Genomic DNA, 18990 nt, shown 5'->3' with positions numbered 1-18990 from the left:
AGATTTTTTATTATGGGCCCAGTTTTCAAGTTGGTCCAAATCAGGATCTAAAATTATTATATTAAGTATTGTGCAATAGCAAGTCTTTTCAATTGCACAGTATTGCGCAATGGTAAGAAATATCTAATTGCACAATATTGTGAAATAGCAAAATTTTTTAATTAGAGTTATCTTTCTTGTCCAGAATAGTAAGCAAGAAATATCTAATTGCAAAATATTGTGCAATAGCAAGATTTTTTTTTAATTGGAGTTATCTTTCTTTGTCCAGAATCAACTTAAATCTTTGTTATATACAATATACAATGTATATTCACTTTTTACTACCAACTGATAAATTAAAATAATCTTTACCATTCAGTGATAACAAGCAGTTTTTTTACATCTTAATATTTTATGATGTATTTAAATGAGTAGTTATTGTTGCAAACTCCATTAGAAATTTTAATTGAGATTAGTTTTGGAATAAGGGAAAGGGGGATGTGATTAAAAAAATTGGGTTCAATTTTTCTCATTTGAAATTTCATAAATAAAAAAGAAAATTTTTTCAAACATTTTTTTGAGAGGATTAATATTCAACAGCATAGTGAATTGCTCTAAGAGAAAACAAAAATTTTAAGTTCATTAGAACACATTCATTCTGTGTCAGAAACCTATACTGTGTCAACTATTTAATCACAATCCAAATTTAGAGCTGAATCCAGCTTGAATGTTGTGTCCATACTTGCCCCAACCGTTCAGGGTTCAACCTCTGCGGTCGTATAAAACTACGCCCTGCGGAGCATCTGGTTTAATGTTGGTTGCTGGTTACTAAATTAAATAAAATACAAAAAAGTATTATACTCTTTACAACTTAATATTATTAACTTTATTAAAAACCCTAACTGTGCTTTATACAGACAAACCGGGCATTAATACAGGGCCATTACAGAAAAACAGGGCCATTACAGAAAAAAACGGCCATTACAGAAAAACAGGGCCATTACAAAAAAACAGGGCCATTACAGAAAAAAACAGGGCCATTACAGAAAAACAGGGCCATTACAGAAAATATGTTATTTTTAATAACCAGTCATTTTTGGCAATAATGTACTTAGTTGGTTAATAATGAAGAATAATGAATGTCATGTGACCCCTTTTTATCCAACAATGTCCAATAAGAGGTCTGTGTCATTTGCATCATTTATTTAAAGCAAAAAAAATCTGCTGTTATAATTTATAATTAAAGTTTTGAACAAAACTGAAGAGTTGTTTTATTCAGGTGTAATAAAATAAACCTTACTCTACTAGTAACAATGGTAGAACACTTGTACAAAAATACATGATTTTATGATTTTTTGTTATTAGCAATAAATGGTAAGTAAGGCCAAATAAAAATATATGTGTGGTTCCAGTAACCCTACTGTCCCTACTTTTTCGGCTTAAAAATAGCCTACCCTAAGATTTTATTGTCATTTTTCATTAATCACTGTTGAAGTCAGAATGTTGCTCCAATAGACTCAATGTAAAAAAAACAACATAAAATAAAAAAAATCCCTACCTACCTACCCTAACTTTTTTTCAGATGTAACTGGAACCACACATATTTTTTTATTTGGCCTAATAAAAAGATGCACATTGTGCTAGTGTCACCACTTACAATACAGACAGAGACAGAAAATCATACCTTTTGATAGTTTACTGTTATGAGATTATCTCCCTTTAAAAAAAAAAACATTTCTGCGCCTATGATTGAATGAGGTTTGACCCATAATTTGCTGTTTATTGAACATGACAATATTATAGTACAAGCAGGGCTCATCGAAGGTCATAAAATTCACTCTAAATACAAAGGAAAGGAAGGTAATATAAACTGTTTAAGAGAATCCACGTTACAACTTCAGAATGCAACAATTATTGTTTTGATTGTGAATTTAATTTGATTTGTCTCTGTCTGTACTGTATTCTAGTGAAAAAGACCCTAGCATATCACAAAAAAACATATCCTTAGCCTTTTTCCTAATTTATATTCAAGTCTGTAGAAATTTTTTGTTATATCCACAGACCACAGACAGAAAATGCTGTGAAGTGTGATGCACACTTAACAAATTGATTTAAGATGAAATAAAGCTGCACTTTTAGTTACTAGATTTAAAAAAAAATGCATGCAAACAGAGATGGGTCGGATTTCCTGCAATGTTATTGATTAAATTACAATTAGTAAATATCAATTGTATGATTAATTTAAATGAATAATTAATAAATGATGAAAAAACAGTGAAGGATTTTTTTTACGACATCTAAGTACATTTAATTGAATTGACACTAATGGAATATATCAATTTGTTTCTGTCCTAATAGAACTGATTGCATATTGGATATGAATTTCGAAACAAATTCAAATATGAAGCACTCTATGCTGTATTAAACCAAACCATACCAAAACTAAGAACAACATGTTGGTTTAGTTTACTTGAGATTTGGGGTTACACAGAGTTGCCTGGAACTTAAAAACTTTTTCTTGTCAGGTGAAGATTTTTCACATTTATAAATTAACAAGACTTATTTTATTCAAAATATGTATGCATAGTTTTAGAAAATAACTTTTGTATTTGTAGTTCACATACGGGATCCAAACAATGTTCCTCACACGATAAGACATTTGAAAATCACCATGAGGGACATGTCAGCAACTTTGCCGCAGCAGTCGGTAGCAAAGAAAATTCTCAATGATATTGTAGCTGGAGCACAACCACAGCTGGTAGAGGGAAACAGAGGGAATGTGGTATCTGTTGGCAACTATGATTTACAATTAACATGTATGTTTTCTAAAGTGTGTAGTCTTGTGTATTCCAACAATATTCAGTCTTTTTTTAATTAACCTAGCAGGGGGAGCATGTTTAACTGGTTTCATGTCCATATTACACACATTTGTTTTGTGGGTCTTAATATTGTAAAACCACAATTTTGTTTTGTTTAGTCCAGTTAAACAGTAGTCTTGAATGTACATAGTTATCATTCTTGAGATGGCCACTCATTAGCATAAAGTGTTGTCATAACCATTGTTTGTTATTCCATCATTGTTACCAGTACATCTGCTAGAGATATCAGATATTGAGCTCATTTTGGGTTCATTTCTGTTTAATGCAAAATCATAGATCTAGTTTCTGTTTTGTTTTATTATGATTAATAATTAACTGCACTTCACGTCACTTGGCAATGGTTGAAAGATTTCAACATCCCTGTTTCAATGTATTAAGAAATGTGTATGAACAATGATGAAGTAAGTGAAATTATAACAATTCGCAATGATAGTTTTTGCTTACAGAAAAAATGTATTTCAAGAATAATAACATTGGTATTTTTAATCTAAGAGAATTGTAGATTATTAAAGTTATGCTCATATATGCAATACTACTGCTTTTGATATAGCATGCCAAGGGTAATCATTTAAATTCATTATATAAAATGTGTTATCATTCTTAACAGGAACAAAAGATATTACAAACTAATGCATATATTTTTATGTTTACAGCTACAACCCCATGGTTTGAGGCATACAGAGAAAAGTTTCTGCAGATGTTACCACCAAGTGACCATGACTTCCTCAATCATTGTTTAGGATGTATCCTTTAAGATAACTGAAGTAACATCTAAAGGTCACAAGTTTAACCATTTGTTTGTAATTAATGGTTATTAGACTTTGTGTTTAATAAAGCATGTGTTATTCTAGCCAAGTATTTTTATACGACCGCAAAATTTGAAAAATTTTTCATCGTATATTGCTATCACGTTGGCGTCGTCGTCTGCGTCGTCGTCGTTGTCGTCGTCGTCCGAATACTTTTAGTTTTCGCACTCTAACTTTAGTAAAAGTGAATGGAAATCTATGAAATTTTAACACAAGGTTTATGACCACAAAAGGAAGGTTGGTATTGATTTTGGGAGTTTTGGTCCCAACATTTTAGGAATTAGGGGCCAAAAAGGGCCCAAATAAGCATTTTCTTGGTTTTCGCACTATAACTTTAGTTTAAGTTAATAGAAATCTATGAAATTTTGACACAAGGTTTATGACTACAAAAGAACGGTTGGGATTGATTTTGGGAGTTTTGGTTTCAACTGTTTAGGAATTAGGGGCCAAAAAAGGGCCCAAATAAGCATTATTCTTGGTTTTCGCACAATAACTTTAGTTTAAGTAAATAGAAATCAATGAAATTTAAACACAATGTTAATGACTACAAAAGGAAGGTTGGTATTGATTTTGGGAGTTTAGGTCCCAACAGTTTAGGAATTAGGGGCCAAAAAGGGACCCAAATAAGCATTTTTCTTGGTTTTCGCACCATAACTTTAGTTTAAGTAAATAGAAATCAATGAAATTTAAACACAATGTTAATGACTACAAAAGGAAGGTTGGTATTGATTTTGGGAGTTTAGGTCCCAACAGTTTAGGAATTAGGGGCCAAAAAGGGACCCAAATAAGCATTTTTCTTGGTTTTCGCACCATAACGTACTAGTATAAGTAAATAGAAATCTATGAAATTTAAACACAAGGTTTATGACCATAAAAGGAAGGTTGGTATTGATTTTGGGAGTTTTGGTCCCAACAGAATAAGGGGCCCAAAGGGTCCAAAATTAAACTTTGTTTGATTTCATCAAAATTGAATAATTGGGGTTCTTTGATATGCCGAATCTAACTGTCATGACTGTGTATGTAGATTCTTAACTTTTGGTCCCGTTTTCAAATTGGTCTACATTAAGGTCCAAAGGGTCCAAAATTAAACTTAGTTTGATTTTGACAAAAAATGAATCAGTTAGGTTCTTTGATATGCTGAATCTAAAAATGTACTTAGATTCTTGATTATTGGCCCAGTTTTTAAGTTGGTCCAAATCGGGGTCCAAAATTAAACTTTGTTTGATTTCATCAAAAATTGAATAAATGGGGTTCTTTGATATACCAAATCTAACTGTGTATGTAGATTCTTCATTTTTGGTCCTGTTTTCAAATTGGTCTACACTAAAGTCCAAAGGGTCCAAAATTAAACTTAGTCTGATTTTAACAAAAATTGAAATCTTGGGGTTCTTTGATATGCTGAATCCAAAAATGTACTTAGATTTTTTATTTTGGGCCCAGTTTTCAAGTTGGTCCAAATCAGGATCTAAAATTATTATATTAAGTATTGTGCAATAGCAAGTCTTTTCAATTGCACAGTATTGCGCAATGGCAAGAAATATCTAATTGCACAATATTGTGAAATAGCAAATTTTTTTTTAATTAGAGTTATCTTTCTTTGTCCAGAATAGTAAGCAAGAAATATTTAATTGCAAAATATTGTGCAATAGCAAGATTTTTTTTTAATTGGAGTTATCTTTCTTTGTCCAGAATCAACTTAAATCTTTGTTATATACAATATACAATGTATATTCACTTTTTACTACCAACTGATAAATTAAAATAATCTTTACCATTCAGTGATAACAAGCAGTTTTTTTACATCTTAATATTTTATGATGTATTTAAATGAGTAGTTATTGTTGCAAACTCCATTAGAAATTTTAATTGAGATTAGTTTTGGAATAAGGGAAAGGGGGATGTGATTAAAAAAATTGGGTTCAATTTTTCTCATTTGAAATTTCATAAATAAAAAAGAAAATTTCTTCAAACATTTTTTTGAGAGGATTAATATTCAACAGCATAGTGAATTGCTCTAAGAGAAAACAAAAATTTTAAGTTCATTAGAACACATTCATTCTGTGTCAGAAACCTATGCTGTGTCAACTATTTAATCACAATCCAAATTTAGAGCTGAATCCAGCTTGAATGTTGTGTCCATACTTGCCCCAACCGTTCAGGGTTCAACCTCTGCGGTCGTATAAAGCTATGCCCTGCGGAGCATCTGGTTATGCTTAGCAATTAATCTCAAGCATTATGTCAAGAGACCAAAACTGGAAACTAAAAAATTGAAGCTAACATCTGATTCAAGAAGAATGCATGAAGGCATTGGATACTTGACTACAAAGGAAATGATTATAGATTATATTTTTTAAGAATATGTCTGACAACAAAATAAACAACATAATGCTAAATTGTGAAAGTTATGATGGACATTCATTTACAAGTATATTAGTCTTTTGTTTGAGCTGATAGATCACATAGTTAAATGGACAAGAATAATGAAATATATTTCATGCATTTTTACATAAAAAAGGTAAATTTCCATATTAAGAGTAATGGTAAGTAATTTGATATGTGTCACATAAATACTCATGTCGTGTACACTTAAATTGTAAGTTAAATAAAAGTTAAATAAAGATTTCCAAAATTCTTTAACAATTTGAAGGTGTATTTGTTGTTTCGTCAGGACATACAGATCCACTGAGCATGTTCAACAGTCTAGTGAACCAGCAGTCGACACAACAGACACAGAATCCCAGTAAAATCCCTCGCTGGTTTTGTCCTGGTACCCTACGATACTATGTTTTACTTCATGATGTCATTGAAGGAGAGGATGCAAAGTATGACATAAATCAGTATCAAAGTCTAGGCGTCAGGTGTTTACCAAACTTGATGTTGATTGGTCATTTGCTATGTGTGTTGTCATGTTTTATTCCACCATTTTGTTTGGTTGTTCTAATCTTCATTTTATTGTATTTTTCTGATTGTTCTGTTCTAATGTGTTGTAATGGTTTGTTTTCTTCTAATAACTTTCATTTATTTATTGTATGCTAGGTACTAATTTTTGAGGATTATTGTTGTTGAATTTAAGGATGTATTCTGCTGACATTTCAGTCTCATTGAAATCTCGTTCTGGAATTATTTCCAAAATAATTGATACAAGTGGAAAATAGCAATGAGTTTGATAATTATCATAATCAAACTTAACTCTGTGAAAGAATTATGTATTTCCAATACGTAGTTTTAGAGTAATGAAATTTGATAATTTTTTTACTAACCAAGTCAGTCTTTTTAGCTGAAATTTTGAGAGAAATGAGTGAGGGGAACATAAAATGATTTTACCAGAAAGTTAAACATCCAATATTACTTTTTCTTGTCAAATTTCCTAGAGATGTATTTTGTCAATCATTTATAACGAGAAAGTTGAAATAATATGCATTTTTGTCGAGCCTGCAACTTTTGTTGCAGAAAGCTCGACATAGGGATAGTGATCCGGCGGCGGCGGCGGCTACGGCGGCGGCTACGGCGGCGGCGTTAGCTAACTTCTTAAAAGGTTTATATTTTAGAAGGTGAAAGACCTGGATGCTTCATACTTTGTATATAGATGCCTCATGTTACGAAGTTTCCGTCAGTCACATGTCCAATGTCCTTGACCTCATTTTCATGGTTCAGTGACCACTTGAAAAAAAAGTTCAGAATTTTTGTAATGTTGAATTCTCTCTTATTATAAGTAATAGGATAACTATATTTGGTATGTGCGTACCTTGCAAGGTCCTCATGCCCGTCAGACAGTTTTCACTTGACCTCGACCTCATTTCATGGATCAGTGAACAAGGTTAAGTTTTGGTGGTCAAGTCCATATCTCAGATACTATAAGCAATAGGGCTAGTATATTTGGTGTATGGAAGGACTGGAAGGTGTACATGTCCAACTGGCAGGTGTCATCTGACCTTGACCTCATTTTCATGGTTCAGTGGTTATAGTTAAGTTTTTGTGTTTTGGTCTGTTTTTCTCATACTTTATGCAATAGGTCTACTATATTTGTTGTATGGAATGATTGTAAGGTGTACATGTCTAGCGGTCAGATGTCATCTGACCTTGACCTCATTTCATGGTTCAGTGGTCAAAGTTAAGTTTTTAAGTTTTGGTCTTTTTATCTAATTTTATATGCCAAAGGTCAGCTATATTTGGTGTATGGAAATATATTATGATCTATATGTCAGTCCTGCAGGTTTATTTGACCATGACCTCAATTGCACGGTTCATTGCACAGTGTTAAGTTTTTGTGTTTTGGTCTATTTTTCTTAAACTATAAGTAATAGGTCAACTACATTTGTTGTATGGAAGCTTTGTTAGCTGTACATGTCTGCCTGGCATGGTTCATCTGACCTTGACCTCATTTTCATGGTTCATTGGTCTTTGTTTAGCTATCTTGGTTAATGTTAAGTTTATGTGACAGTTGTAATAAAGCTTTATACTTAGGACTATCAACATAATATCAATGATTAGTAAAGAAGGCGAGACATTTCAGTGTGTGCACTCTTGTATAGTTAAACGAGAAAAATCACAAATTTTCAAAATTGACAACATGGTAAATTTGACAAGAAAAAGCATCAAAATATGATAAACTATCTTATATTAACACCTTTATTGAGCGTATGAAAAAAAATTTAATTGTGGAACTGTGATTATTTTCACGATAATAGCCCAAAAATGGGTAAAAATTAATGAAAAATGGGAAAATCATCAAAATTAGTTACTTTCAAAGGGCCGTAGCAAAAAAAGAAGCACACCACCATATCATGTTTTCTTCACCAATTATTTTTTTACAGTCATATAAACCCAAAAATTAGGTTTAGAAAAAAAGTTTAAATTCTAGAAATTTTTGGCTTCTCAGAGGTGTACATCCTTAAGTGCTAAATGAAAAAAATGTTTACAATTTTAATTTGTTTCTCAATCCATATATACTAGTGCATTTGTAGTTCCCAAGAAAACATATGAAACCTTAGTATTTTGCATGTCATATCTTCAAAAGATGTTGTTTAGCTTTATGTGAAATATTTTTAAACAGTTTGGTAAAATTTAAGGCACTAGACTTACACTAAAAAATAAGATTACTAAAAACACTGTACAATTAAACTAGCCAATGATTGAATGAAACAAGTACATGATCACCTGATTTCTTATAGACATAAAACTTTAAATGGAAAAGCTAAGTGCTTTGTTCAATCTAGGTTGTAAATCATCATGCAAACATTTCTTCTTTTTCCACATGTCAGTTGTATTTGTAACTATTATGTCAAGCATCTATTGACATAGTATGGGGTAAATACATGTTCAGACTAATTTTCAGTTGATACCTTAGATTTTAATAAATTCTATTTATACCAATTTGTTCATCTAGTACATTTTAAGAAGTTTTAGAAATAATAAAAAAAATCTTATCAAATGATACTTGAAATTTTTAACTGCAAACTCAAAATTATATTCATGGCCCACCTAGGTAATATTTCAACTTAAAAGTGGTTTACATGAAACTGAAAACAATATTCATTATAGATAATTGAATTAACTTATTTGGATTTGATTTCAGAGCGGATGCTATTTACCAAAGTATGAAGTCTACTTACGGAGCAAATGTGTGCCATCTTTTAAACATTAACTCCAGAAGTATCCATACAGCTGAGAGTCTAAAGACAGACAATAACCTTCCTGATCCATGGAGTCAGTTCCTTAACAAAAAAAACACTGAACAACCTGTGGTAGGTTTAAAACTAGAGATACCGTCATACTGCTTAGTACATTTAAAGTTTTTGCAAAACTGGTATTCATTAGCTGCTAGACTAATTTGTAACTTATTACCATGTGTGCAATTTTCTTGTGAAAATGATTTTGCTGATACTAAAATTAATTTTCCATTACTTGTAGTTAGACTTTTAAACAAAGTCCTAGATTTTTCTATAATAGAACATAGTCTTTTTGTGTGTTTTAGTACAATTAATTAATTATTGTTCAAGGGTAGTAGAAAAATTGTACTGTTAATATTATTTTCTCACTTTATGGCAATTCATATTCACATGTGACGTATAAAAGATTTATTAAATTGATATGAATCTGCAAAATGTTTGCAAAGACATTTCTGTTTTAAGAATGGTTTGTTTATGGTTTTTGCCTTTGGTATTGATTTAAGTACATATTTTTTTAAATGAAAATTAAACTTCTAGAATATGTTACTAGAGTTAATAAGTTTCTATAGCTGTAACTAGATAGTTTAGTTAATTTTAATTCCAGAAAAAACAACAAAAAACTAGATATTTCATAGCATGGGTAAGTCCATTGTATGTGGGGTCGTTCTTTTTAGCTTTATCAATGCTGTCCATGTATTTTGTTCATATTGTAATGACTTTTTTCTTTAATTTTGTAATTTCTTCACTTTATAGGCCACAATCAATCCGTTTTTATTTTTCTGTCAAAAACTGGAAATAAAGCATTTAAAAATAGATATTTAGCTGATAAAAGTATTATTCATTGAAAGCTTGTGTTTTTGTCCAAATAGTTTGCTAGTTTAGCTGCATGGTTTAGATTTTTGTAAACAAAACAGATTAAGAGAGAAATTTGAAAATCTGTAAGAATTTTTATCATTTATTAAAAAAACTTGTTTAAAAGGGAATAACCTATTTTATCAAAGTGTATTTAAAAAACCTTTGTTCATATGTTTCGTTCATTTGTTTTTTGTTTTTTTTTTGCATTCAGAATTAATTTTGTTTAATATGCATACACATTTGTTTTTGATGTATTTGCAGTTTTTCTGTAATTTGGTTCTTTTGGCCTTCATTCTACTGGAGAATTTAATGCATGGTTGTGCTTTCTATTGAGATAATGCATATTTCAAAATATCCTTAGTTACCTTTTTGTGCATGAGCTAATTCTTTTTTAAAAGGAAACACACCAAAAAAACACAATGCAGTCATGTGCAGGCATTTCAGAGGTTTATTGGAAGCCTCTTTTATTTCTTTACTTTTTGTCATTCTGACCTTTGTTATGAGGATATAGTTCATTGTCCAATTATAAACTTTACTTCCTATTTAGTAATTGGTAGGCAAGGGATAGTATCATACTGTATGTCATACTTTGCAAATATCTAAAATAAAAACTAAAGTTGTAAATTAGATAATGACCTTTTGTATACAATATACTTAGCTATATAAGTGTATAGTTGGACATGATGCAGGAAATCTATTTGTGTCTGTGTGTTCACATCTGACTCTAGCACATCCCTATTACATTTTTTTCAGCAACAACACATCATCAGTTCTTGATATATGGCAAAAAGCTTCATCTGGTTTTGACATATAGCGTGACAAGTATGTAAGCTCTTTCGGTGTTCCATTTCCTGTCTGCCAAAAACTCAAAATACATATGAAATGTTCATCCCTTTTAATTCGGCAGTGGTCTAATAATTAAACAATACCTGACAGTGTAAGCCTTACATATTTGTAGGAAGGAGCAGATTATGATATAGCCAATGGAAGTGGTGCTGATGATGCTGGCTTTCCTGGTAAAGTGACGGAAGGAAATATTGATCAGACTAGTGTCACAGACAGTATGATGGCAGACCTGTCAGATACTGGTGATGGTGCGTATTTTAGAATTGTCTCAGCCATGCATTTACATTATTGAATCCATAGAAAGGAGTAGGTCCGGTAAGGTCCGATTTTGGCCTCAAATTTCAGGTTCATCTAACGAAAGATTTTGGACACTTTTTAAACACTTAAGTGTCTATTTCAGTTGATTCAATTAGTTTCTGTACAAGATTTTAACTATTGTAGTCATTAAAACGCTCCGATTCAGGCTAAAATATGAAAAATCTATCAAATATGCCAAAAAATGTCACTTTCAGATAGTTTTTGTCAAAAATGAAAGTGGCCGCATCCATTTTCATCCTCAACATTTATATATGTTCTGTATTATCATCAAATACAACTTATATTTCAATATTGAGAATGAACACAAATGTGGCCACTTTCATTTAAGGTGGAAACCGTCTAAAATTTGACTAAAATACTAAAATTGTAAAGATTTCAATAATTTAGCATGACTGAATGATGCTGGTACCCAATATATGTGCATTGTATTGTTAAAACAGCCCATATTTATGTAGCAGAAGCATTCTTCCTTTCAATAAATAACTAAAAGTTTATATTTTATTAATTTTGTAAAACTGCTATATTTTGGGGCCAAAAAGGGGTCTTACTGAACCTACTCCTTTATATTTACATTTAAAGTCTGATTCAAAATATCAGTTTTTAGATTGCTGGTAGTTTTAATAGTATAATATCTTCAAGGCCTTAAGATTTTAAGTTTTATATGCCAGTCTTGACTTATCAAGGATTTATCAAATAACCCATTTACTTTCTAACATTCAAAGAATTTTGTGATATATTTTAGAAATTGTATTAAAATTCTTGGTAACTGTTAAATTATTCTATTTCTCTTTATATTCAGCAGCTTCTTCAGGCTCCAGTGATTTATTTGACCATCCACTGTCATTGATGGACCATTCTTCAAACTCCATCAATCATATAGATGATCAGCTGTCACCAGATGGTACCTCATCTCCTGAATCAAGTCACAATTACTCTTATTCAAAAAACAAATCTTCAGATAAGAACAAACCATCTTCAGGACATGGAATGTGCTTGACAACCAGTGATCAGGATAGACTTAAAATATTTATACATGAATTTTGTGTTCGAGCATTGATCCCATGGGCAGAAAAGCATATGAGGATTCTAAATGATCAGGTTGGTGATTGTGATGAAAACACTGTTGGATGTGCCAAAACTAAATGTATGTGTGGGACTAGGGGCGATTGGAAGATTTATTTACCAAGCCATACATAGAAATCTAATTGATGCTTTCCAATAATTTCCATGATATATTTCTAATTTATCCACCACCCTTCAAATTATATTAAAAGTGCCTCCTGTAATTTTTGGATTCTCAAAATTACTGTTAATACAGAAACATTTGTACAGAATTGTATTTATACATGTCAAAATGTCAAATAGTAGGACATTAATGTGACATGTTTTTAATAGAATCAATAAAATTCATCAAAAAAGCATTTATCGTGCTCTCTGTCTATCCGTCAGAGTTATAAAATTCACTTATATAACAAATTTTCCACATTATTTTTCATCATGCTTTAAGAAATAGACCTGATATTTGTTATATATCTTACACCATGACAAGTTTTAAATCAAGTTAGCATTTTGTTCCAAAACAATGAATTTTTAACCAGTAGGGGACTATATATTGCCAAGCAATACTAACAGAATGCTTATTTTTCTTGTATTGAAATAATTTTGACTGGGCTACCAGTATGTTACATAAAACACTTAATATTATATTTATATAATAACTGATAAGAAATAATGGTTTAATATCAGGAAATCAGTTCAGGAGTTTAATCATTTTTTTTACGTTATATTTTTATGCCCCAGCTGTAATGGGGGGCATTGAATTTGACTCTTGTCCGTCTGTCCATCCATTTTTAAGTCCCAAAATTGGTTTCTGTTCTCCAACTTAAGTATGCCTCAACCAAATGTTATGACAATGCTTACCTTAAAACACACCAAGTGTGAATTTTGTTGGCGTCACTTTTACCTCATATCAAAATAATGTCAGCCAATCAGAAGATGCGTTACATCCAAAATTAAATTATACTCCATTACAAATGAAAAAACGCTGTATTTTTCATTTCCATTCTTTAGTTTTCCTCACACCAAATGTTATGAAACTTATGCACAATGCTAATTACCACAAGACACAGATCAAGTACAAATTTTGATAGCGTCACTTTTACTGTTCTAGATTTATGTCTCTTTATAACATTATATACAAGTGGGGGCATCATCTTGTCCCAGGGACATATTCCCTATTTATATATTTAATAAATGAAATGTTGTATATGTCAAACATTTTTAAAAGACACAGATTTGGGAAATAAGAAAGTAAATGTCCTATAGTCTTTATTTGTTTATTAAACTATGGTAGTATTTTAGAAATTAAGTGATCCCTTATTATTCATATTTCATTCCAGCTTACCTCAAGGAAGGGCATCCACAGATCATTATTTAGTGCTACAAAGAAATGGTTTGGTGGAAACAAACCTGTCAACCAAGCAGCCACAAATCAGAACACCACTGTTGTGTAAGTTTTATAAAAACAAAATCTTAACAACAACATTAATACTTCTGGTTATTTTAAAAGTTTGCTTCTTTAGTTCAAAAGGATGTATAAATTAATGGTTAGTGTTATGCAGGCAGTTTTCAGACATTTCAAGATAAAAAGATGTGAGAATGAACCCTGCTTTGTACAAGACCTAAGCATGGACCTGATTATCAACATGCCAACTCAAGGGAAGATATGTTTCCAATCGATATTTTTTTAATGGCTCTTAGCTGACAAAGTGTGGAAGTTTTATTTTTATAAGATACCATAAACAAACAAATTTGGTGAATTGGAAGTAGAAAAATAATGTGACCACTATAAATTATAGGGAATGTGTCAAATTTGGAACTTGCATGATCGCAACAAATTTTGTAATCTGTCTGTACTACTTCTAAAAATATTAAGGTTCTGTTTATATAAAGGTGAAGGGAAAGTACAGGATACACATTTAAACTTGAATCATTTGGACTGGGAATTAAATTTATAAAGTATATTGGACCGAGTATAAAAGTATTGAGTTTAATTGACAACTTAAAGAACAGCAGCTTTTAATATGTTTTTATCTGATGAATTTTAGATACACAACAGAAGCACCTGAGCTACAGATGAGAAGATTAGCAGATTTAGCCTTCCTTTTCCAGATGTATGACTTTGCCTACAGAACATACCATACAGCCAAGAGAGATTTCAATAATGACCATGCATGGCTTCATTATGCTGGAGCTTTGGTAGGTTTAAAAAACATTTCTTAGAATTTTCAATAATTGATGTATTTTAAATTATCAACAGGTAGCAGTTAGTTAATCTTGAAATGAAAACTAGACAAAAAAGACAAATGTAAGAGTCTTAAGATAGGATCTTTAATTGACAAAAGTATAAAGTACTTATTTTTGCATATGAGTTTTTTTGTGTGTATCTTTGATAAGTATACCCCTGCTTTAATAAAAGTGGGGTTATACTTTTTAGCTCACCTGGCCTAAAAGGTCAAGTGAGCTTTTCTCATCACTTGGCGTCCATCGTCTTCGTCTGTCGTCCGTCATCAGTCGTCGTTAACTTTTACAAAAATCTTCCCCTCTGAAATTACTTGGTCACAATCATCATTGGGGTATCTAGTTTAAAAAATGTGTCCGATGACCTGTCCAACCAACCAAGATGGCCACCATGGCTAAAAATAGAACATAGGGTAAAATGTAGATTTTGGCTTATAACTCTGAAACCGAAGCATTTAGAGCGAATCTGACATGGGTTTAAATTGTTTATCAAGTCAAGATCTCTCTGTCCTGAAATTTTCAGACAAATTGGACAATCAGTTGTTGGGTTGCTGTCCCTGAATTGGCAGTTTTAAGGAAATTTTGCCATTTTTATGCCCCACCTACGATAGTAGAGGGGCATTATGTTTTCTGGTCTGTGCCACTGTCCGTTCACTTGAGGTTAAAGTTTTTGGTCAAGGTAGTTTTTGATGAAGTTAAAGTTACATCAACTTGAAACTTAGTACACATGTTCCCTATGATATGATCTTTATTAAAGTTTTGACCCCAATTTCACGGTCCAATGAACATAGAAAATTAAAGTGCGAGTGGGGCATCCGTGTACTTTGGACACATTCTTGTTGGTTAATATCTTGAATATTATTATACGACCGCAAATTTTGAAAAAATTTTCGTCGTATATTGCTATCACGTTGGCGTCGGCGTCGTCGTCGTCGTCGTCGTCGTCGTCGTCGTCGTTGTCGTCGTCGTCGTCTGGCGTCCGAATACTTTTAGTTTTCGCACTGTAACTTTAGTAAAAGTGAATAGAAATCTATGAAATTTTAGCACAAGGTTTATGACCATAAAAGGAAGGTTGGTATTGATTTTGGGAGTTTTGGTCCCAACATTTTAGGAATAAGGGGCCAAAAAGGGCCCAAATAAGCATTTTCTTGGTTTTCGCACCATAACTTTAGTTTAAGTTGATAGAAATCTATGAAATTTTGACACAAGGTTTATGACCACAAAAGAAAGATTGGGATTGATTTTGGGAGTTTTGGTTTCAATAGTTTAGGAATAAGGGGCCAATAAAGGGCCCAAATAAGCATTTTTCTTGGTTTTTGCACAATAACCTTAGGTTAAGTAAATAGAAATCTATGAAATTTAAACACAATGTTTATGACCACAAAAGGAAGGTTGGTATTGATTTTGGGAGTTTAGGACCCAACAGTTTAGGAATTAGGGGCCAAAAAGGGACCCAAATAAGCATTTTTCTTGGTTTTTGCACTATAATGTTAGTATAAGTAAATACAAATCTATGAAATTTAAACACAAGGCTTATGACCATAAAAGGAAGGTTGGTATTGATTTTGGGAGTTTTGGTCCCAACAGTTTAGGAAAAAGGGGCCCAAAGGGTCCAAAATTAAACTTTGTTTGATTTCATCAAAATTGAATAATTGGGGTTCTTTGATATGCCGAATCTAACTGTATATGTAGATTCTCAACTTTTGGTCCCGTTTTCAAATTGGTCTACATTAAGGTCCAAAGGGTCCAAAATTAAACTTAGTTTGATTTTGACAAAAAATGAATCGGTTGGGTTCTTTGATATGTTGAATCTAAAAATGTACTTAGATTCTTGATTATTGAAGTTTTTTGGTCCAGTTTTCAAATTGGTCTACATTAAGGTCCAAAGGGTCCAAAATTAAACTATGTTTGATTTCATCAAAAATTGAATCCTTGGGGTTCTTTGATATGCCAAATCTAACTGTGTATGTAGATTCTTCATTTTTGGTCCTGTTTTCAAATTTCAAATTCTACATTAAAGTCCAAAGGGTCCAAAATTAAACTAAGTTTGATTTTAACAAAAATTGAATTCTTGGGCCTCTTTGATATGCTGAATCTAAACATGTACTTAGATTTTTGATTATGGGCCCAGTTTTCAAGTTGGTCCAAATCAGGATCTAAAATTATTATATTAAGTATTGTGCAATAGCAAGTCTTTTCAATTGCACAGTATTGTGCAATGGCAAGAAATATCTAATTGCACAATATTGTGAAATAGCAAATTTTTTTTTAATTAGAGTTATCTTTCTTTGTCCAGAATAGTAAGCAAGAAATATCCTATTGCACAATATTGTGCAATAGCAAGAATTTTTTTTAATTGGAGTTATCTTTCTTTGTCCAGAATCAACTTAAATCTTTGTTATATACAATATACAATGTATATACACTTTTTACTACCAACTGATAAATTTAAATAATCTTTACCATTCAGTGATAACAAGCAGTTTTTTTACATCTTAATATTTTATGATGTATTTAAATGAGTAGTTATTGTTGCAAACTCCATTAGAAATTTGAATTGATATCAGTTTTGAAAAAGGGAAACGGGGATGTGAAAAAAAAGGGGGGGGGGGGTTAAATTTTTCTCATTTCAGATTTCATAAATAAAAAGAAAATTTCTTCAAACATTTTTTTGAGAGGATTAATATTCAACAGCATAGTGATTTGCTCAAAGGCAAAAAAAACCTTTTAAGTTCATTAGACCACATTCATTCTGTGTCAGAAACCTATGCTGTGTCAACTATTTAATTTTAGATTTAAAAAGTTTGAAGAAGAAATCTTTAATTGATTTGTAAAATCTTGGCATTTGTTTTGTGTAAAAAAAACCCATGTAATGTCAAAAATTTGATCACAATCCAAATTCAGAGCTGTATCATGCTTGAATGTTTTGTCCATACTTGCCCCAACTGTTCAGGGTTCGACCTCTGCGGTCGTATAAAGCTGCGCCCTGCGGAGCACCTGGTTATAGATAGAGATAAACTGTAAACAGCAATAATGTTCAGCAAAGTAATCTACAAATAAGTCAACATGACCAAAATGATCAGTGGACCCCTTAAGGAGTAATTGTCCTTTACAGTCAATTTTTAACAATTTTGTAAAATTTTGTAAAGTTTTACCAAAATATTTTCCTCTGTAACTAATGGGCCATGTTCATTATATATGAAGATAATTGTAAGTAGCAAGAATGTTCAGTAAAGTAGATCTACAAACACATCACAATCACCAAAACATAATTTTGTCATTAATCCATCTGTGTCTTTTGTTTAATATGCACATAAGACCAAGGTGAGCGACACAGGCTCTTAAGAGCCTGTAGTTTTACCTCTGTCTGTCCATCCATCCAACTGTCTGTCCGTCAATCCGTCCCATGAATATTTGTCGTCACATTTTTCTCAGGAACTATAATACAAGGTTTTCTGACATTTGGTTTCAGGATTTATATATAATGGCAGCTTTAACGTGTGATGCATTTTCAGATTCTTCCCTCAACAACTTCCTTATATTCATTTTCACATGATAGTATAAAATTTTTCATCACACTTTTCTCTGGAACTAGAATACAAGGACTTTTGAAATTAAGGTTCATGGTTTATAAAAGTCAGCTATCCCTTGTTATGCGTTTCCAGATTCTCACTCAACAACAATATTTGGGGGAGGATATCATCAGTAGCTAACAGTTTCAAGTGTTATTCTTTTAATGCAAAAATATTTTCTTTTCAGGAAATGGCCTGTATAGCTATGTTTATGGATCCACAGGAACAAAAGTATCCTTTCCATTATATGGAGAGTGCTATACAGACTTACCTACAGACCTGCAAGTATGTCATGGAAAATTTATGTTAATAGAAACATTCTTATGTTCAATACTTCTTTTTAGTTGAGGATTCTGGTTTTATTTTTAAATGAATGTGTTCCAGTGCCCTTGAACTAAATATGTGTATACTTGACAATTTGAATTAATGTATTGTTTGTTTTGATGATGGTAGTAGACAAATAACTACTTATATTTTTGGGGTTTTGTGCAATTTATAACAAAGCTGAAAATATTTGTTAACTACCTATAAAAAAGTAAGTCCCCACAAACCTTGCTTTTTCTACTGGTGCTAAAAATTAGTACAAACATATTTTTCATATTCCCAGAAATCCCCTGTATGCTGCTCGGGCCACAGTTGTTAGTACAGAAGCTTTAAAGAGTCGACGGATGTACCATGAAGCTGCTTTACAGTTCATCAAATTAACTAGTGAGGTAAGTTAAACTGTCATGTCCTCAATACTGAACTTTGTACTTTGAAAGGGTCT

General features: G+C 31.7%; 1 protein-coding gene across 6 annotated transcripts in view; it reads left to right on the top strand.

Moving 5' to 3' along the window:
* The window catches only part of LOC143079946 (trafficking protein particle complex subunit 8-like), a 61983-nt gene that overhangs the window by 16578 nt on the left and 26415 nt on the right, over positions 1-18990 (top strand). For 2 of the 6 annotated variants that reach the window (XM_076255570.1, XM_076255566.1), the window contains exons 2-12: positions 2595-2795; positions 3512-3601; positions 6312-6486; positions 9240-9408; positions 9938-9973; positions 11147-11282; positions 12152-12450; positions 13752-13861; positions 14460-14610; positions 18412-18509; positions 18832-18937. In XM_076255570.1, the coding sequence (XP_076111685.1) occupies positions 2595-2795; positions 3512-3601; positions 6312-6486; positions 9240-9408; positions 9938-9973; positions 11147-11282; positions 12152-12450; positions 13752-13861; positions 14460-14610; positions 18412-18509; positions 18832-18937 (1571 nt within the window). The remainder of the gene's footprint in view (positions 1-2594; positions 2796-3511; positions 3602-6311; positions 6487-9239; positions 9409-9937; positions 9974-11146; positions 11283-12151; positions 12451-13751; positions 13862-14459; positions 14611-18411; positions 18510-18831; positions 18938-18990) is intronic. The other 4 variants (XM_076255568.1, XM_076255571.1, XM_076255567.1 and 1 more) reach the window with 3 other exon arrangements.

This window comes from Mytilus galloprovincialis, chromosome 6 (genome assembly GCF_965363235.1).
Source record: "Mytilus galloprovincialis chromosome 6, xbMytGall1.hap1.1, whole genome shotgun sequence".
Taxonomy (NCBI): domain Eukaryota; kingdom Metazoa; phylum Mollusca; class Bivalvia; order Mytilida; family Mytilidae; genus Mytilus; species Mytilus galloprovincialis.
This window is presented reverse-complemented; position numbering and strand designations above follow the sequence as displayed.